Source organism: Alosa pseudoharengus, unplaced genomic scaffold (assembly GCF_046254945.1).
Source record: "Alosa pseudoharengus isolate Yale_2024_CS ecotype anadromous, Long Island Sound unplaced genomic scaffold, YU_APseudo_1.1 YU_APseudo_1.1_scf_6, whole genome shotgun sequence".
NCBI lineage: Eukaryota > Metazoa > Chordata > Actinopteri > Clupeiformes > Clupeidae > Alosa > Alosa pseudoharengus.
Genome location: NW_027468848.1, coordinates 21055867 through 21068366, shown reverse-complemented (window position 1 = coordinate 21068366; position 12500 = coordinate 21055867). Strand labels below are relative to the sequence as shown.

Below are 12500 nucleotides of genomic sequence, written 5' to 3'. Positions count from 1 at the left end.
CAGGACAGATTTTATTCTTGCATGCTTGCTCGCACTGGTAACCACTGTCTAAGCTCTTCCCTTACAGACACTATCAGATGCCTCACAGAGAGTTCCACTGTCTCTCTCAAACGCTGTTACACGACCAAAATAAAAAAGACCCTTCAACTCTGCATCATTCTCTGCCCCTCTAGCCCACAAGCGTGACGAAGCTTCTCCCCGCATCTCTAAAATCCGCTTCTGCCGGCACTGTCGACCCCGAGGACGGGCGATGTGCCGTTCGCATCTCCAGCCGCGCTCCTCCAAACTCGCGGGCCGATGACAGTGTCGGTGTGACCTCGTGTGTGACCCTGTCAGAGTGTGTGTGTGTGTGTGTGTATGAGTGTATGAGTGTGTGTGTGTGTATGTGTGTGTGTGCATGCGTAACAGAGGAGCGTACTGGTGGAGGGATTAGCGGCGTAATCCACACACACACTGGGGTCTTATCAGCCAGTGCCACGTCTGTGTCACTATTCACCAAGCCCAGGCTACAGGGGGAAATTGAGAAATAATAATGAATAAATGCATGTGCGTGTGCAGATGCACACACACACACACACACACACACACACACACACACACACACACAGAGACACAGACACACACACACACACACACACACACACACACACAGACACAGACACACACACACAGACACAGACACACACACACACATTCAGACACAGAAAATCGTAAAGGCCAACATAATGAAAAGCCAAAACAAAATCCAATGTGACTTTCAAATTACTGTAGAAGCCCATTTCTTCCTTTGGTGAAGTTTCAAAGAGGATAGTGTATGTGTAAGACTCACTTGCCCCACCATTTTCAGAAGCAAATAGATCCTCTGATTGAATGCAAGATATGAAAGTGAACATACAATGCGTTTCCACTGACTGAATGACATTGAAACCCATGCTCGCACAAAGAAAGAGTTGCACGCTATGCCTTTACAAGAGGCTATACAAGAAGCATACTGGCCAAAAACATTCATTGCAGTTATTGCAATTGCAGATACCTTAAACAATACCTAGCAGTCAGAAAATTCATGATGGTTCATGCAAAAAAAAACCCACCATGGCCTCCATTGCCAGCAGACTTGCGGAAAAACTGCCTGTGTTTTAATCTGTATCAAGGCAGCCCAAATAACAGGAATTAATGCAGTTACCATGCAATGAGCACTTGCTCCCTCAACCCCTCCCCTCCCGCAAGACATTTCCAATTTCACATTCAATACATCTTACACGCCGAAGTTCCATTTAAGTGAAGTGCATGAATGGGGGGAGACACAAAAAACACATTTCAATATAGCACCCAGTGCAATTCCATTCTTTATCCACTGGCTGCCTCTAATCTAAAAGCCACTGTACGTTTTATTGTCCATTTGCCAAAAGGCTTTTTTTTATTCAATTCTCTTTCTCCGCCCATAAAACACAAATCAGCTCTTGCTGAGACATTGTCTGTTTACGTCAGCATATGACAACAAAAAAATAAAAGCTATTTTTTTGCGCCCTGAAAAAGGATTTTGAATTGAAAACGCCGGCAAGGACGGACTGGAATTTGAAATTGAAAACAGGAGAAAGTGTGTGGCAGTGGTGAACGCTAATTGTCCATGTCATGCCAAGTTTGTCACCAAGGAAGTGGAGTGTCATGGTGGAATTGTAAGCTGCAACTAATCCATCTTGTGGCACGTGAGCTTGAGATGCTAATGTGTGTGCAGTGTGTGTGTGTGTGTGTGTGTGTGTGTGTGTGTGTGTGTGTGTGTGTGTGTGTGTGTGCGCATGTGTGCGTGAGTGTGTGTGATTGGTGGTGGTTGCAGTGAAACCACCCCCTTCTCTTTAGAGTGATTTGAGTACCTCGAAAAGCGATATAACTGTAATGTTATTTTGCAGTTGTGTGTGTGTGTGTGTGTGTGTGTGTGTGTGTGTGTGTGAACAGGACTTCTCTTTGTGTGTCCTGTAAGTCTGCTACATCATGTCCCTGGCTTCCTCTATGTGGAGGAGCTCACCCAAGCAGAGGGATGGGCAGCATGTTACTGTACCACACCACCTCCTTGAGGACCAGTTTCTCTAAGGCATTGAGAAAACAACCTGCCATCGTTTGATTACACGACACGACCCACATCTTTCAATCTCTGATCGATCTGTGGACCAATCGGTAGACGGATAGCGCCGAGACTGTTGCGCGGTTGGGAGTCTTTACATGAGGAATGCATGTGATGAGGAGATATCCACACGCTTGCCTGATGGACAATTACAGGAATGAGAGACATTTCTGAGAGAGAGAGAGAAATTTCACAGTGCTAAGAGAAAACCGAGGAGGTGATGTCGCAACCTTGCTTGTCTGTCTTTCACTATCAATTGATAGTTTCTCTTCCTCCACATTGTCTCAGAGAAACTTCTCCCACCATGTGGATGACATATAATTAGGTTTAGTTTACAGTTGAGAGTACTGACAGCGAGACTGTAGCAAATAAATAATAATAATAAAAAAAACTCCACTATACCATATTTTAAAGGTCCCCATTCAAAATAAATAAATAAGTAAATAACAGACCTGCATTTCTTCCTTGCCATCTCACAGGGGAGAAATTGTTTGAGCAGCAGAAAAGTTTCTTGGAGAGCGCGTCCATCAGTGGAGAGGAGATTAAAGTGCACTCAGTGCTCAGCTGTCCCCTTCACTTACCCGCTGCCCCTCTCACAGGCACAGCGCATAATATAGAAAATATGGAAGTACAGTACAGCCTGACTACGTGAAATAGAATAAAACAAAATGCATAATCGGCACCCTCTTCACTACGTTTGGAGATGGGCTCGGGTGCCTCGGTTCACTGTTTTGTGTGTGTGTGTGTGTGTGTGTGTGTGTGTGTGTGTGTGTGTATTCAGGGGCACAAAGGACTCATCTCGCTTTCACTATTATGCAGAGCAGAAGTCAAAGAGGTTGAGCAGTCGACCTTAAAAGTTACTGGAACCTATCCAAATAACCTCATGGGCTGTATTTTGGGCCACCAGCGCATGGCGTAATACTCGTTATTCACCCGCGGAAAGTTGAATTCGGTATTTTGCACGTTTATTTTTTAAGCATTGCGCCCAGGGGTGTGGCAATTAACAACCTAGGGAGGGACCTAGCGCGTTGTCTAAAAATCGCTATCATACACCACCTAAACCTGGTCAGAAGTCAATGGCGAGTTGTTCATATGCTATTTTAAGAGCGCATGTCAACAGTCATATTGGCAGGTGCACGCACCATCCTTCTATCATTCATGAACGCACACCAGCGCACGTCCATGCAAAGCATTACAAATTGCACGATTACAATGGGAAACATAATTAGAATAAAGATATTACGAAATACTGTACATCTCATAATGAGTAGTTATTCACCATCATTTGCAAATTGGTAATGACGGTTAAAAGTGATTAGGGGAGAGGCGAGAGACACGTATGGAGCACAGCTGAAGACGCACTGTCACGAGATATAAGCAACTCCTCTGCAGGATAAATGTTGTTTTATTCAGTCATTAGGGTAAGTGTTGCTTTTTCCAGCCTATGTTTTCGATGGTAACCCATTGTCAGTCAATAGTGAAAGTAACTGCATATAACTGTCTTGTCGTTGACTGACTCCTTGGTGAAGTTAGTTTCACTTTGCCAATGAGTTCAAATAATAGACGAGTGCAAATGCGTGAAGGCTATGCTAGATTTTAGTAAAGCATGGTTTAAGAATGACTATTCCATACGGTCTTGCAAGCAGCCTCCTTCAAATGCGCAATTGAATGCCAAAATACTGATGCATTTATTTGACATATCGCGCGTTGCGCCGTTAAAGGGAATGACAGATGTCATTCTCATTGGTTTAAAATGATGTTACGCCCCAAACACACCCATATGACTAATTAAAAGACCTAGGAACACCTTGTTACGCCATGCGCTCCACTTTTGAGAACGAAACCCCTCCCAATGTGAACTGGACATCCTACTAAATTTGAATAGACTTTTGACGAGTGACGATGCACTTCAGAATGTCATGATAGGGCCCCATGTTCCAGTGTTCAGCTTTTATATCATTGGTCAGTGTTGTTTTTTATGCATGTGAAACCCAAACACAGAAACCCAAACACAGAAACACATACACAACCACACACAACCACAATTACATACGCACCCGCCCGCAGACACAGACACAGACACACACACACTGCTACATCTGCTGGTATTTTTTGCCCGGGTGCAATCAAAGCTCTAAGGGAGCCAGGCGTCACTGATGAGGTGCTCACCCTGCTGTGTTTGCCTTGGACTCTTGGCACTCAGTGACCTTGGAGTGGAGTGAAAAGGACAGGACAGAGTCCAAGAGGAAGAAGAAAAGACAGATGGAAAGAGAGAGAGAGAAGGAAGACTGTGTGAGGGGGACTTGTAGGAGCAAGGCAGAGGTGAGAGCGAGAGAGTGTGTGAGAGACAGAAAGAGATATAGGATGAGATGAAGTGCGCGAGAGAGAGAGAGAGAGAGAGAGAGAGAGAGAGAGAGAGAGAGAGAGAGAGAGAGAGAGAGAGAGAGAGAGAGAGAGAGAGTAAATGAGGGCGTGGGGTGGAGTGGCAGTGGTGGTGGGGTGGCGTTTTGCTGCAGAGGGCGAGCCCACAGACAGTGCCATCCGTCACACACGTGGTTACCTTGAGCTGAAGTGACCAGCCTGCCTGGCTGCCTGTCAAGGTGGGTAGCTCTGATTCATGGACAGAAAGGAGGCCTGATGGGAAATAGCTGTGTGTGTGTGTGTGTGTGTGTGTGTGTGTGTGTGTGTGTGTACCTCAACACACTGCCTGCCAGCAACACACAACTGCACCCAGCTCTAAAAGACACCATCAAGAAAAGAAATAGCAGACCCTTTACATGACAGCTCGAGAAGGACATCAATCGTCCACATTCAATAGAACTGCTTCTACCTCCATTCACTTCTTTGATATTTTATACAGTACATACAGTTAAGAACAAAATTATTCATACCCCTGGCAAATATTGATTCAATGTTGATTTTCTCTTTATCAATATGTTTGTTTTTACTGAAAATGGCACTACCACATGCCAAAAGGTTGTAAGACAATGTGGTAGAATGTGGTTACTAAACAGTAACACTAAAGCAATAGGCTTCATTGAGATTCTGGAGGAAAAGATCAGGCAGTGTGCAGAGACCTGCCCCAATAGGCATCATTGGACCATTAAACCATACAATGATCCAAAACATACAGCCAAACAAGTCAAGAAATGGTTAACAGAGAACAATGTCATATTTTACAGTGGCCCAGCCTAGAGACTCCAGACCTCAATCCGTCAAAAAAGTGAGTACAAGGCCAGAGTGATGGCAAATAATCGTTCCTGCCTCAAAACCCGGATTGCAGATAAAAAGGTGCGGTCTACAATCATTGTGGAGACATGGAGCGGCTTGGTATGTATTATAAGAACCATTTTGAGAGCTTTGATTGCAAATAAAAAAGTTTCCAGTGATTATTTTAAAAGGGTATGAATAATTGTGGACACACCATTTTTCATAAAAATATTAAAAAAGATGAAAACGCTTATTTTTTTGATTCCATGTTTCTACCACATTGTCTTACAACCTATTGGCATGAAGCAGTGTCATTTTCAGTCAGAACAAACATATTGGTCAAGAGAAAATCAACATTAAATCAATATTTGCCAGGGGTATGAATAATTTTGTTCTTAACTATACATAAAGCCTATATACTGTATATATACATGTGCATGTACTATATGTAGCCTATATGTATCTGTATCTGTTGTTAACATCATCTGTTGTTCCTCATTGGTGGAACACACTGCCAGTTCCTACAAGGGCAGGGACATCCCTCTCCATTTTCAAAAAAACTCTTGAAGTGCTCTTTAGAGAACATCTCCTCTCATACTGTAGCAACACTTACAACAAGTCTTGCTGATCCTAGCACTCACCAGCCGTCTTAAACTGACACGTAACTGTTAAAAACAGCACTCACTGATTCACTTATTCTTACTGTACTCTAATGTTTTTTAAATTGTCCTAAAATTGTTGAGAATTGCTCTAAAACTTAAACTGTTTACCATGTTGTTAGTCGCTTTGGCTAAAAATGCATCAGCAAAATGTAATGTAATGTAACATATGCATATGTGTGTGTCTAAATGTGTCTTGTCCTACTTTTAAGCATGTATGCTATGTTTGAATATCATGCCAACACTTCTGCCAGTCTGTCAGCTGGCTTGTGACGGACATCTGTCAATGTTGTGGCTGCAGGCGTGTTTGACACGCTGAGAGGATTCCTACGCCTGTATGCCACAAGGAAATGCTGTTGGTGTTCTGCTCCACTTCACAAGTTCCAGCACCTTCTCTCACCGCCGCGCTGACCTCACACTGTCTGCTGACCCCGGCCCTCCGTTTCACACTCTCCGCAGACTTCCCTCACACGCTAGCACAGCCTCCCTCTGTGCTGCCGCAGACCCGTGCTGATTCGTTCTCTCTCTATTCCTCTCTCTCTTTCATTTTTTTGACCTCTCTGAACCTCTCTAAGTCTGTTTCTCTTTCATTCCTTCTTATTTCCTTCCTTGCTTTCTCTCCCATCTGTCTTCCTATCTCCCTCTCTACCTCTCTCTGTTTCACTGCCTATCTTTCTTTCTCTGTGTGTCTTGGTTCTCTAGTTCTCTCATCACGTCACTCTCTCAAATCACTCAATCTCCTCTCTCTTTCTCTCATACTGCTGTCTCTAAGTCACTTTCTCTCTCTCTTTCTCTTTCTCTCTCAATCCCACTCTCAATTTCTCTCTCTCTTTCTTTCTAAACTCTCATCCGGCTCTAGAGATTTTCTGGGCTTCATCTGTCCACACTCTGAACATCTAAATGCATTACAGAGTACGGTTGATTTGTAGAACGTGTTCTTAACATTAAAAGCCTGCAAATGAGAAAAATTGGCAAGGCACTGTCTAAATCTGTATACATGAGATACTGGATTTGCCTCTGCCAGCAACTTACCTTCAGAATGAGAAGGTTTAGTAAACACTGACAAGCAGCTTGACGAGCGCCTCAGACAGCTGCATGAGCAACGGGCAAAAAATGACCTCAGAATTCACACATCTCAGTATAAACAACCCATTACCAGTGCATCCAATCCAAACTCCAGCTAACATGTGTCTAAGCTCCAAAATGGTGTTTGCCAGTGTTTTATATTGCACCATAAGCTATATAAAAGTATGATTTCATAAAATACCTTTGACTACAGTATAAGCTTCACAGCTAGACTTTTTAGCAGGCCTCGCTTGTGCTTTCCAAGTACTGTAAATATGATTTTTATCATAACAATAAAACTACAAAATACCCCGTAAAATGTTTAAGCTTATCAATGCTATTAAAACCAAACCATTTATCCATGAACAAACAGACAAGACTTTTTAGGGAGAAACTTTTGGGTGCAAGCATGCATTTTCCTCAAATTACTATGCAGTGTGGCATCAGTGGAGTGATGAATATCTGTCAAGGCAACAAATAATTAACTCGGGAAAGACACAGCATTTACTCACCACTGGCATGCGTTGGGACTTAAAAAAACATGACAAAAAAGCTACATTCACAAGTAGCAGGGTGCATTTTAGGCTCTGAAAGAAAATGGCTAAAACTGCACCACAAAATATATCTCTGTTTTGACAAATTCCTTCTCAAAGGGTAAGAATCCTGCTTATTTATTCCAAAGCATTAAATATCTGTGACAAAATGGTGATGGGCCTTGGAATGGATGGAATAAACTGAAAAAGACTGAGATAATATAACAAATACCTAAACATTCTCTCCATACCGTTTTAGAACACATTAATAGCAAACACTAATGCCTACTACAAAAGGATTAGAAATGGCAGCTGGTGGTTCACCGAACATAACCTGCTTGAGTGTGATGAGGTGAACAGCCTGATCCACTACCTATACTCATTCTCCACCACCCATCCGCTTGATAACCAGAAGACAAATGAGTGAATTAAATAACCCAGATAATCGAATAAGCTGCTTTTTTATGCATTTATGCTCCGTGCACACGCCGCATCCTGAAGTGTCTGCCGGGTTTGACGCGTCCCGCTAGAAGAATGCACATTTACCGTCTTGTAGAGCTGACAGATGTTTAATGACCCTTCTCGCTGTGTGGGAGTGAAAACTCAAACGAGTCTAGGAAAGAAAAAAAACAGAAGAAGAAACTAGCCCAGAAAACAACTCTCTCTCTCTCTCTCTCACACACACATACTCGTTTACCCTCATATTAGTGAAAGGTATTGTGCCATCTGTATTCTTCAAACGCACGCATAAGCATGGAGGTTAACATCAGGCAATTTGATCCAAAGCCATCCAATTCTGCAGTGCCATTAGGGACAAACTGCTGACTAGTTCATGAATAAACAATGCTCTTCTCCGAGAGCATTTGCATTTATCAAACCCACCGGCATCGCACTGTGGCTAAACAATTAGAAAGTGTGGCACGTCTCTGAGATATCTCAGTCTGGAGGCTGCTCGGACAGGACTGATATTATGGCAATGGAAGAGAAGAGCAAGAGCCAAGGTCACCACCCTGACCCTACCCAGCAGTGACACTCCTCTCAGCCAACATCAGTCGCCTTTGATGGACTGCTCCCATTTTGAGCCAGGCTAAAATTGGATTTTGATTGCCCTTTTTCTGAGGATATCTTTAATTAAAAGAAAATGAGAATTCCTCACAAGATTAAGCAATATTCCTTGGTATAATTCCAAGAGGTTGCTATCAATTACAGTTTTGAAATAGTCTTAAAGCTCCTCCCCTTCGATGTGTCAATTATGACACATGATAGGATAAAATAGTGATGCGGACCTCAGAGGGATAGAAAATAACATATTGCAACGTCAGTTGTTTATGTAGAAGGTCAAGGTGCTTTGGGGAGCGCCGTGTGCATCGTTATCCAGCCAAAATGCAACATATACAGTAAACACACACACACACACACACACACACACACACACACACACTCACACATAATATAATTTACCACATACTTACACAGGCGATTCAGACTTAAGCAACTGTGGGAGCTAATGTTATTAAAGGAAAATAAATCATGGAGCTCAATTACAGCACGCCTCTGTGATGAAGGTGAACACTGAGAGGTGGGCAGGTGTGAGAGTGACTGGTTTAAATGAATGGATGGTGTGAAAATTGCTCATTAGTATTCACATAGAAATGTGTCTGTCTATGTGTGCATGCGTAAGCGAGTGAAGGAGTGTGTGAGAGACTGTGTGTGTGTGCGTGTGTGTGCGTGTGTGTGTGTGTGTGTGTGTGTGTGTGTGTGTGTGTGTGTGTGTGTGTGTGTATGTGTGTGTGTGTGTGTGTGTGTGTGTGTGTGCGTGTGTGTGTGTGTGTGTGCGCAATTGGTGGGGTAGAGGGGGTGGAGGGTCCAGTAAATCTATGATGAACCTTGGCAGAGGTAAGAGCGTTGCACAGCAGCATGTCCCAGTGAGTGCATCAGTGTGTGTGTGTGTGTGTGTGTGTGTGTGTGTGTGTGTGTGTGTGTGTGTGTGTGTGTGTGTGTGTGTGTGTGTCTGTGCGTGTGTGTTCATCTATATATTTAGTAACGTCTGTCATGATAGCCTTGCAAGAGGTGAGTGCAAAGAACACAACTTGGCAAGTTATACACATGTGTGTGTTTGCTCGGGTGCCTCTGTTCCCTGTTTTGTATGTGTGTGTGTGTGTGTGTGTGTGTGTGTGTGTGTGTGTGTGTGTGTGTGTGTGTGTGTGTGTGTGTGTGCATGTTTCTGTATGATGTGTATACAAAATCCTTGGCAGATGTAGGAGCCATAAACATCATCCCATGGCACCATAAACCACTGTCTGTGTGTGTGTGTGTGTGTGTGTGTGTGTGTGTGTGTGTGTGTGTATCTGTGTGTGTATCTGTGTCTGTGTGTGAACACATGTCCTATGTGTAACATGTATGCTGCAAGTCTGGCATGTGTTATTCTTGGCAGCAGTGGACTCACAAACACTACTTGGCAAACCACATTCCTGCCTGTGGGTACGTGTGTGTGTGTGTGTGTGTGTGTGTGTGTGTGTGTGTGTGTGTGTGGCGTGCCCTGCGTCCGTACCTCGGTGATGAAGGCCTTGGCGGTGGCGGGGCTCATGAAGAGCACGGCGCGGCGCAGCGTGTCCCGGTAGCGGTGCAGCTCCTCCATGCGCATGGTGCGGAACATGCTGGTGATCATCATGTTGATGTTGGCCTCCACCTTCTGCAGAGACACGTCCATGCCCTGCTGCGACGACTGGTCCAGGAAGTCCTCGATCCCGCGGATATCTGAACACACACACACACACACACACACACACACACACACACACACACACACACACACACACACACACAGACACACACACACATGAAAACAGCACAATTAGAAAGCCTTTCATCTTTCATCAAGCTAACGGCCACCTTCTAATGTACTGATGAGATGATGATTTCTGTGCACAACCACAGCCAATCAACTCAGTGTCACCTGGCTAACTGAAACATAAACATAAACCCCACACTTAAAATAGTATGAGCTATAAACGAGCTTAACGACCCACTCTCCCAGCCATCAATTAAGTCCACAGTGTCCAGGGGTGATGAAGTTCGTGTTGTTAATAGTCATCCAACTGGGGGGATTGTGTGTGTGTGTGTGTGTGTGTGTGTGTATGTGTGTGTGTGTGTGTGTGTGTGTGGGGGGGGGGGGGGGGGGGGGGGGGGGGGGGCTTGGGGGGGCTGGGGAGGGTTGTTGGTGGCTAGATAGTGCCATGACGACACATTAGTATTTCTCGCCTGCCGCGAAGCTGAGTGAGAGTGGGTGTAGTACATTTGTCAGCACCGGTGTCGGTGCGGTGTGGCGGGGCGCCATCCTGGAAGGTAGGTAAATAAAACATGAATCACTGGCAGGGAGCGGGGAACAGGGAGCGAGGAACCGGGCGTGAGGAACCGGGAGCGAGGAACAGAGAGCGAGGAACCGGGAGCGAGGAACAGAGAGCGAGCTTCACTCGGCGCTTCTGCACTCCGCAGCCTCTCCCCTGAGCCACTATGGCTGTCCTGACATCAAACCCCGTCTGCAAACGGAGCGGGTGGAGGATGGAAGGGAAGCTCAGAGTCCCTAGCACCACAGACACATTCACACACACGCATACGCACACGCATACACACACGCCGCATACACACACACACACACACACACACCCACACACACACACACAGACAGACGAGGCTCGGGTGGCATTAAGCCACCGTGGGAGTCTTCGTGCGTGTGGATGTGTGGGTGGAGGGTTGAAGACAGCGAGAGAGAGCGAAAGAGAGGGAGAGGGGGCGAGAGAAAGAAAGAGAGAGGGAGAGAGAGAGACTAGAGTAACTGGAGTGATATATATTTTTTCTACTCGTTTCATTCCCCACTAGGATTAATTAGATGGGTCAGTGCCCCTAGCAACCCTCACTGAGGAGCTGCCAGTGGAGCTGTGCTGAGCAGGGAGGAGAGGAGAGGACAAGAGAGAGGAAAGAGGATAGGGCAAGAGAGAGGAGAGGAGAGGGCAAGAGAGAGGAGAGGAGAGGACAAGAGAGAGGAGGAGAGGAGAGGACAAGAGAGAGGAGGAGAGGAGAGGAGAGAGGAGAGGACAAGAGAGAGGAGAGAGGAGAGGAGAGCAGGGAGAGGAAAGGAGAGGATAAGAGAGGAGAGGAGAGGAGAGGAAAGAGGATAGGGCAAGAGAGAGGAGAGGAGAGGACAAGAGAGAGGAGAGGAGAGGACAAGAGAGAGGAGGAGAGGAGAGGACAAGAGAGAGGAGGAGAGGAGAGGAGAGAGGAGAGGACAAGAGAGAGGAGAGAGGAGAGGAGAGCAGGGAGAGGAAAGGAGAGGATAAGAGAGGAGAGGAGAGGAGAGGAAAGAGGATAGGGCAAGAGAGAGGAGAGGAGAGGACAAGAGAGAGGAGAGGAGAGGACAAGAGAGAGGAGGAGAGGAGAGGACAAGAGAGAGGAGGAGAGGAGAGGAGAGGAGAGAGGAGAGGACAAGAGAGAGGAGAGAGGAGAGGAGAGCAGGGAGAGGAAAGGAGAGGATAAGAGAGGAGAGGAGAGGAGAGGAAAGAGGATAGGGCAAGAGAGAGGAGAGGAGAGGAGAGCAGGGAAAGGAGAGTGTCATAGTGGGGGGCGGACAGGGGGAGGAATGGGTGGCGGCTCTATACTCTATAGTGTACTGTATGGTGTGTACAGACTGATAGAGAGCATATTGGTGTGTTGTGTGTGTGTGTGTGTGTGTGTGTGTGTGTGTGTGTGTGTGTGTGTGTGTGTGTGTGTGTGTGTGTGTGTGTGCGCGCGGCGGTGGGGATCTTATGTATCATTGTCTACGGCACAGCCATCATCACCTCCATCTGCCCTGCGGCTCCCATGATGAGGACCCACGGGGAGGCGCTGCTGTAGAGGGGTCTTATGGCAGCCTCGCCT

General features: G+C 45.7%; 1 protein-coding gene across 1 annotated transcript in view; it reads right to left on the bottom strand.

Annotated features, from left to right (window-relative positions):
• grid2 (glutamate receptor, ionotropic, delta 2) overlaps positions 1-12500 on the bottom strand; it is a 320181-nt gene that overhangs the window by 121749 nt on the left and 185932 nt on the right. Inside the window, exon 4 of the mRNA XM_076270599.1 lies at positions 10138-10343. Within this exon, the coding sequence (XP_076126714.1) occupies positions 10138-10343 (206 nt within the window). The remainder of the gene's footprint in view (positions 1-10137; positions 10344-12500) is intronic.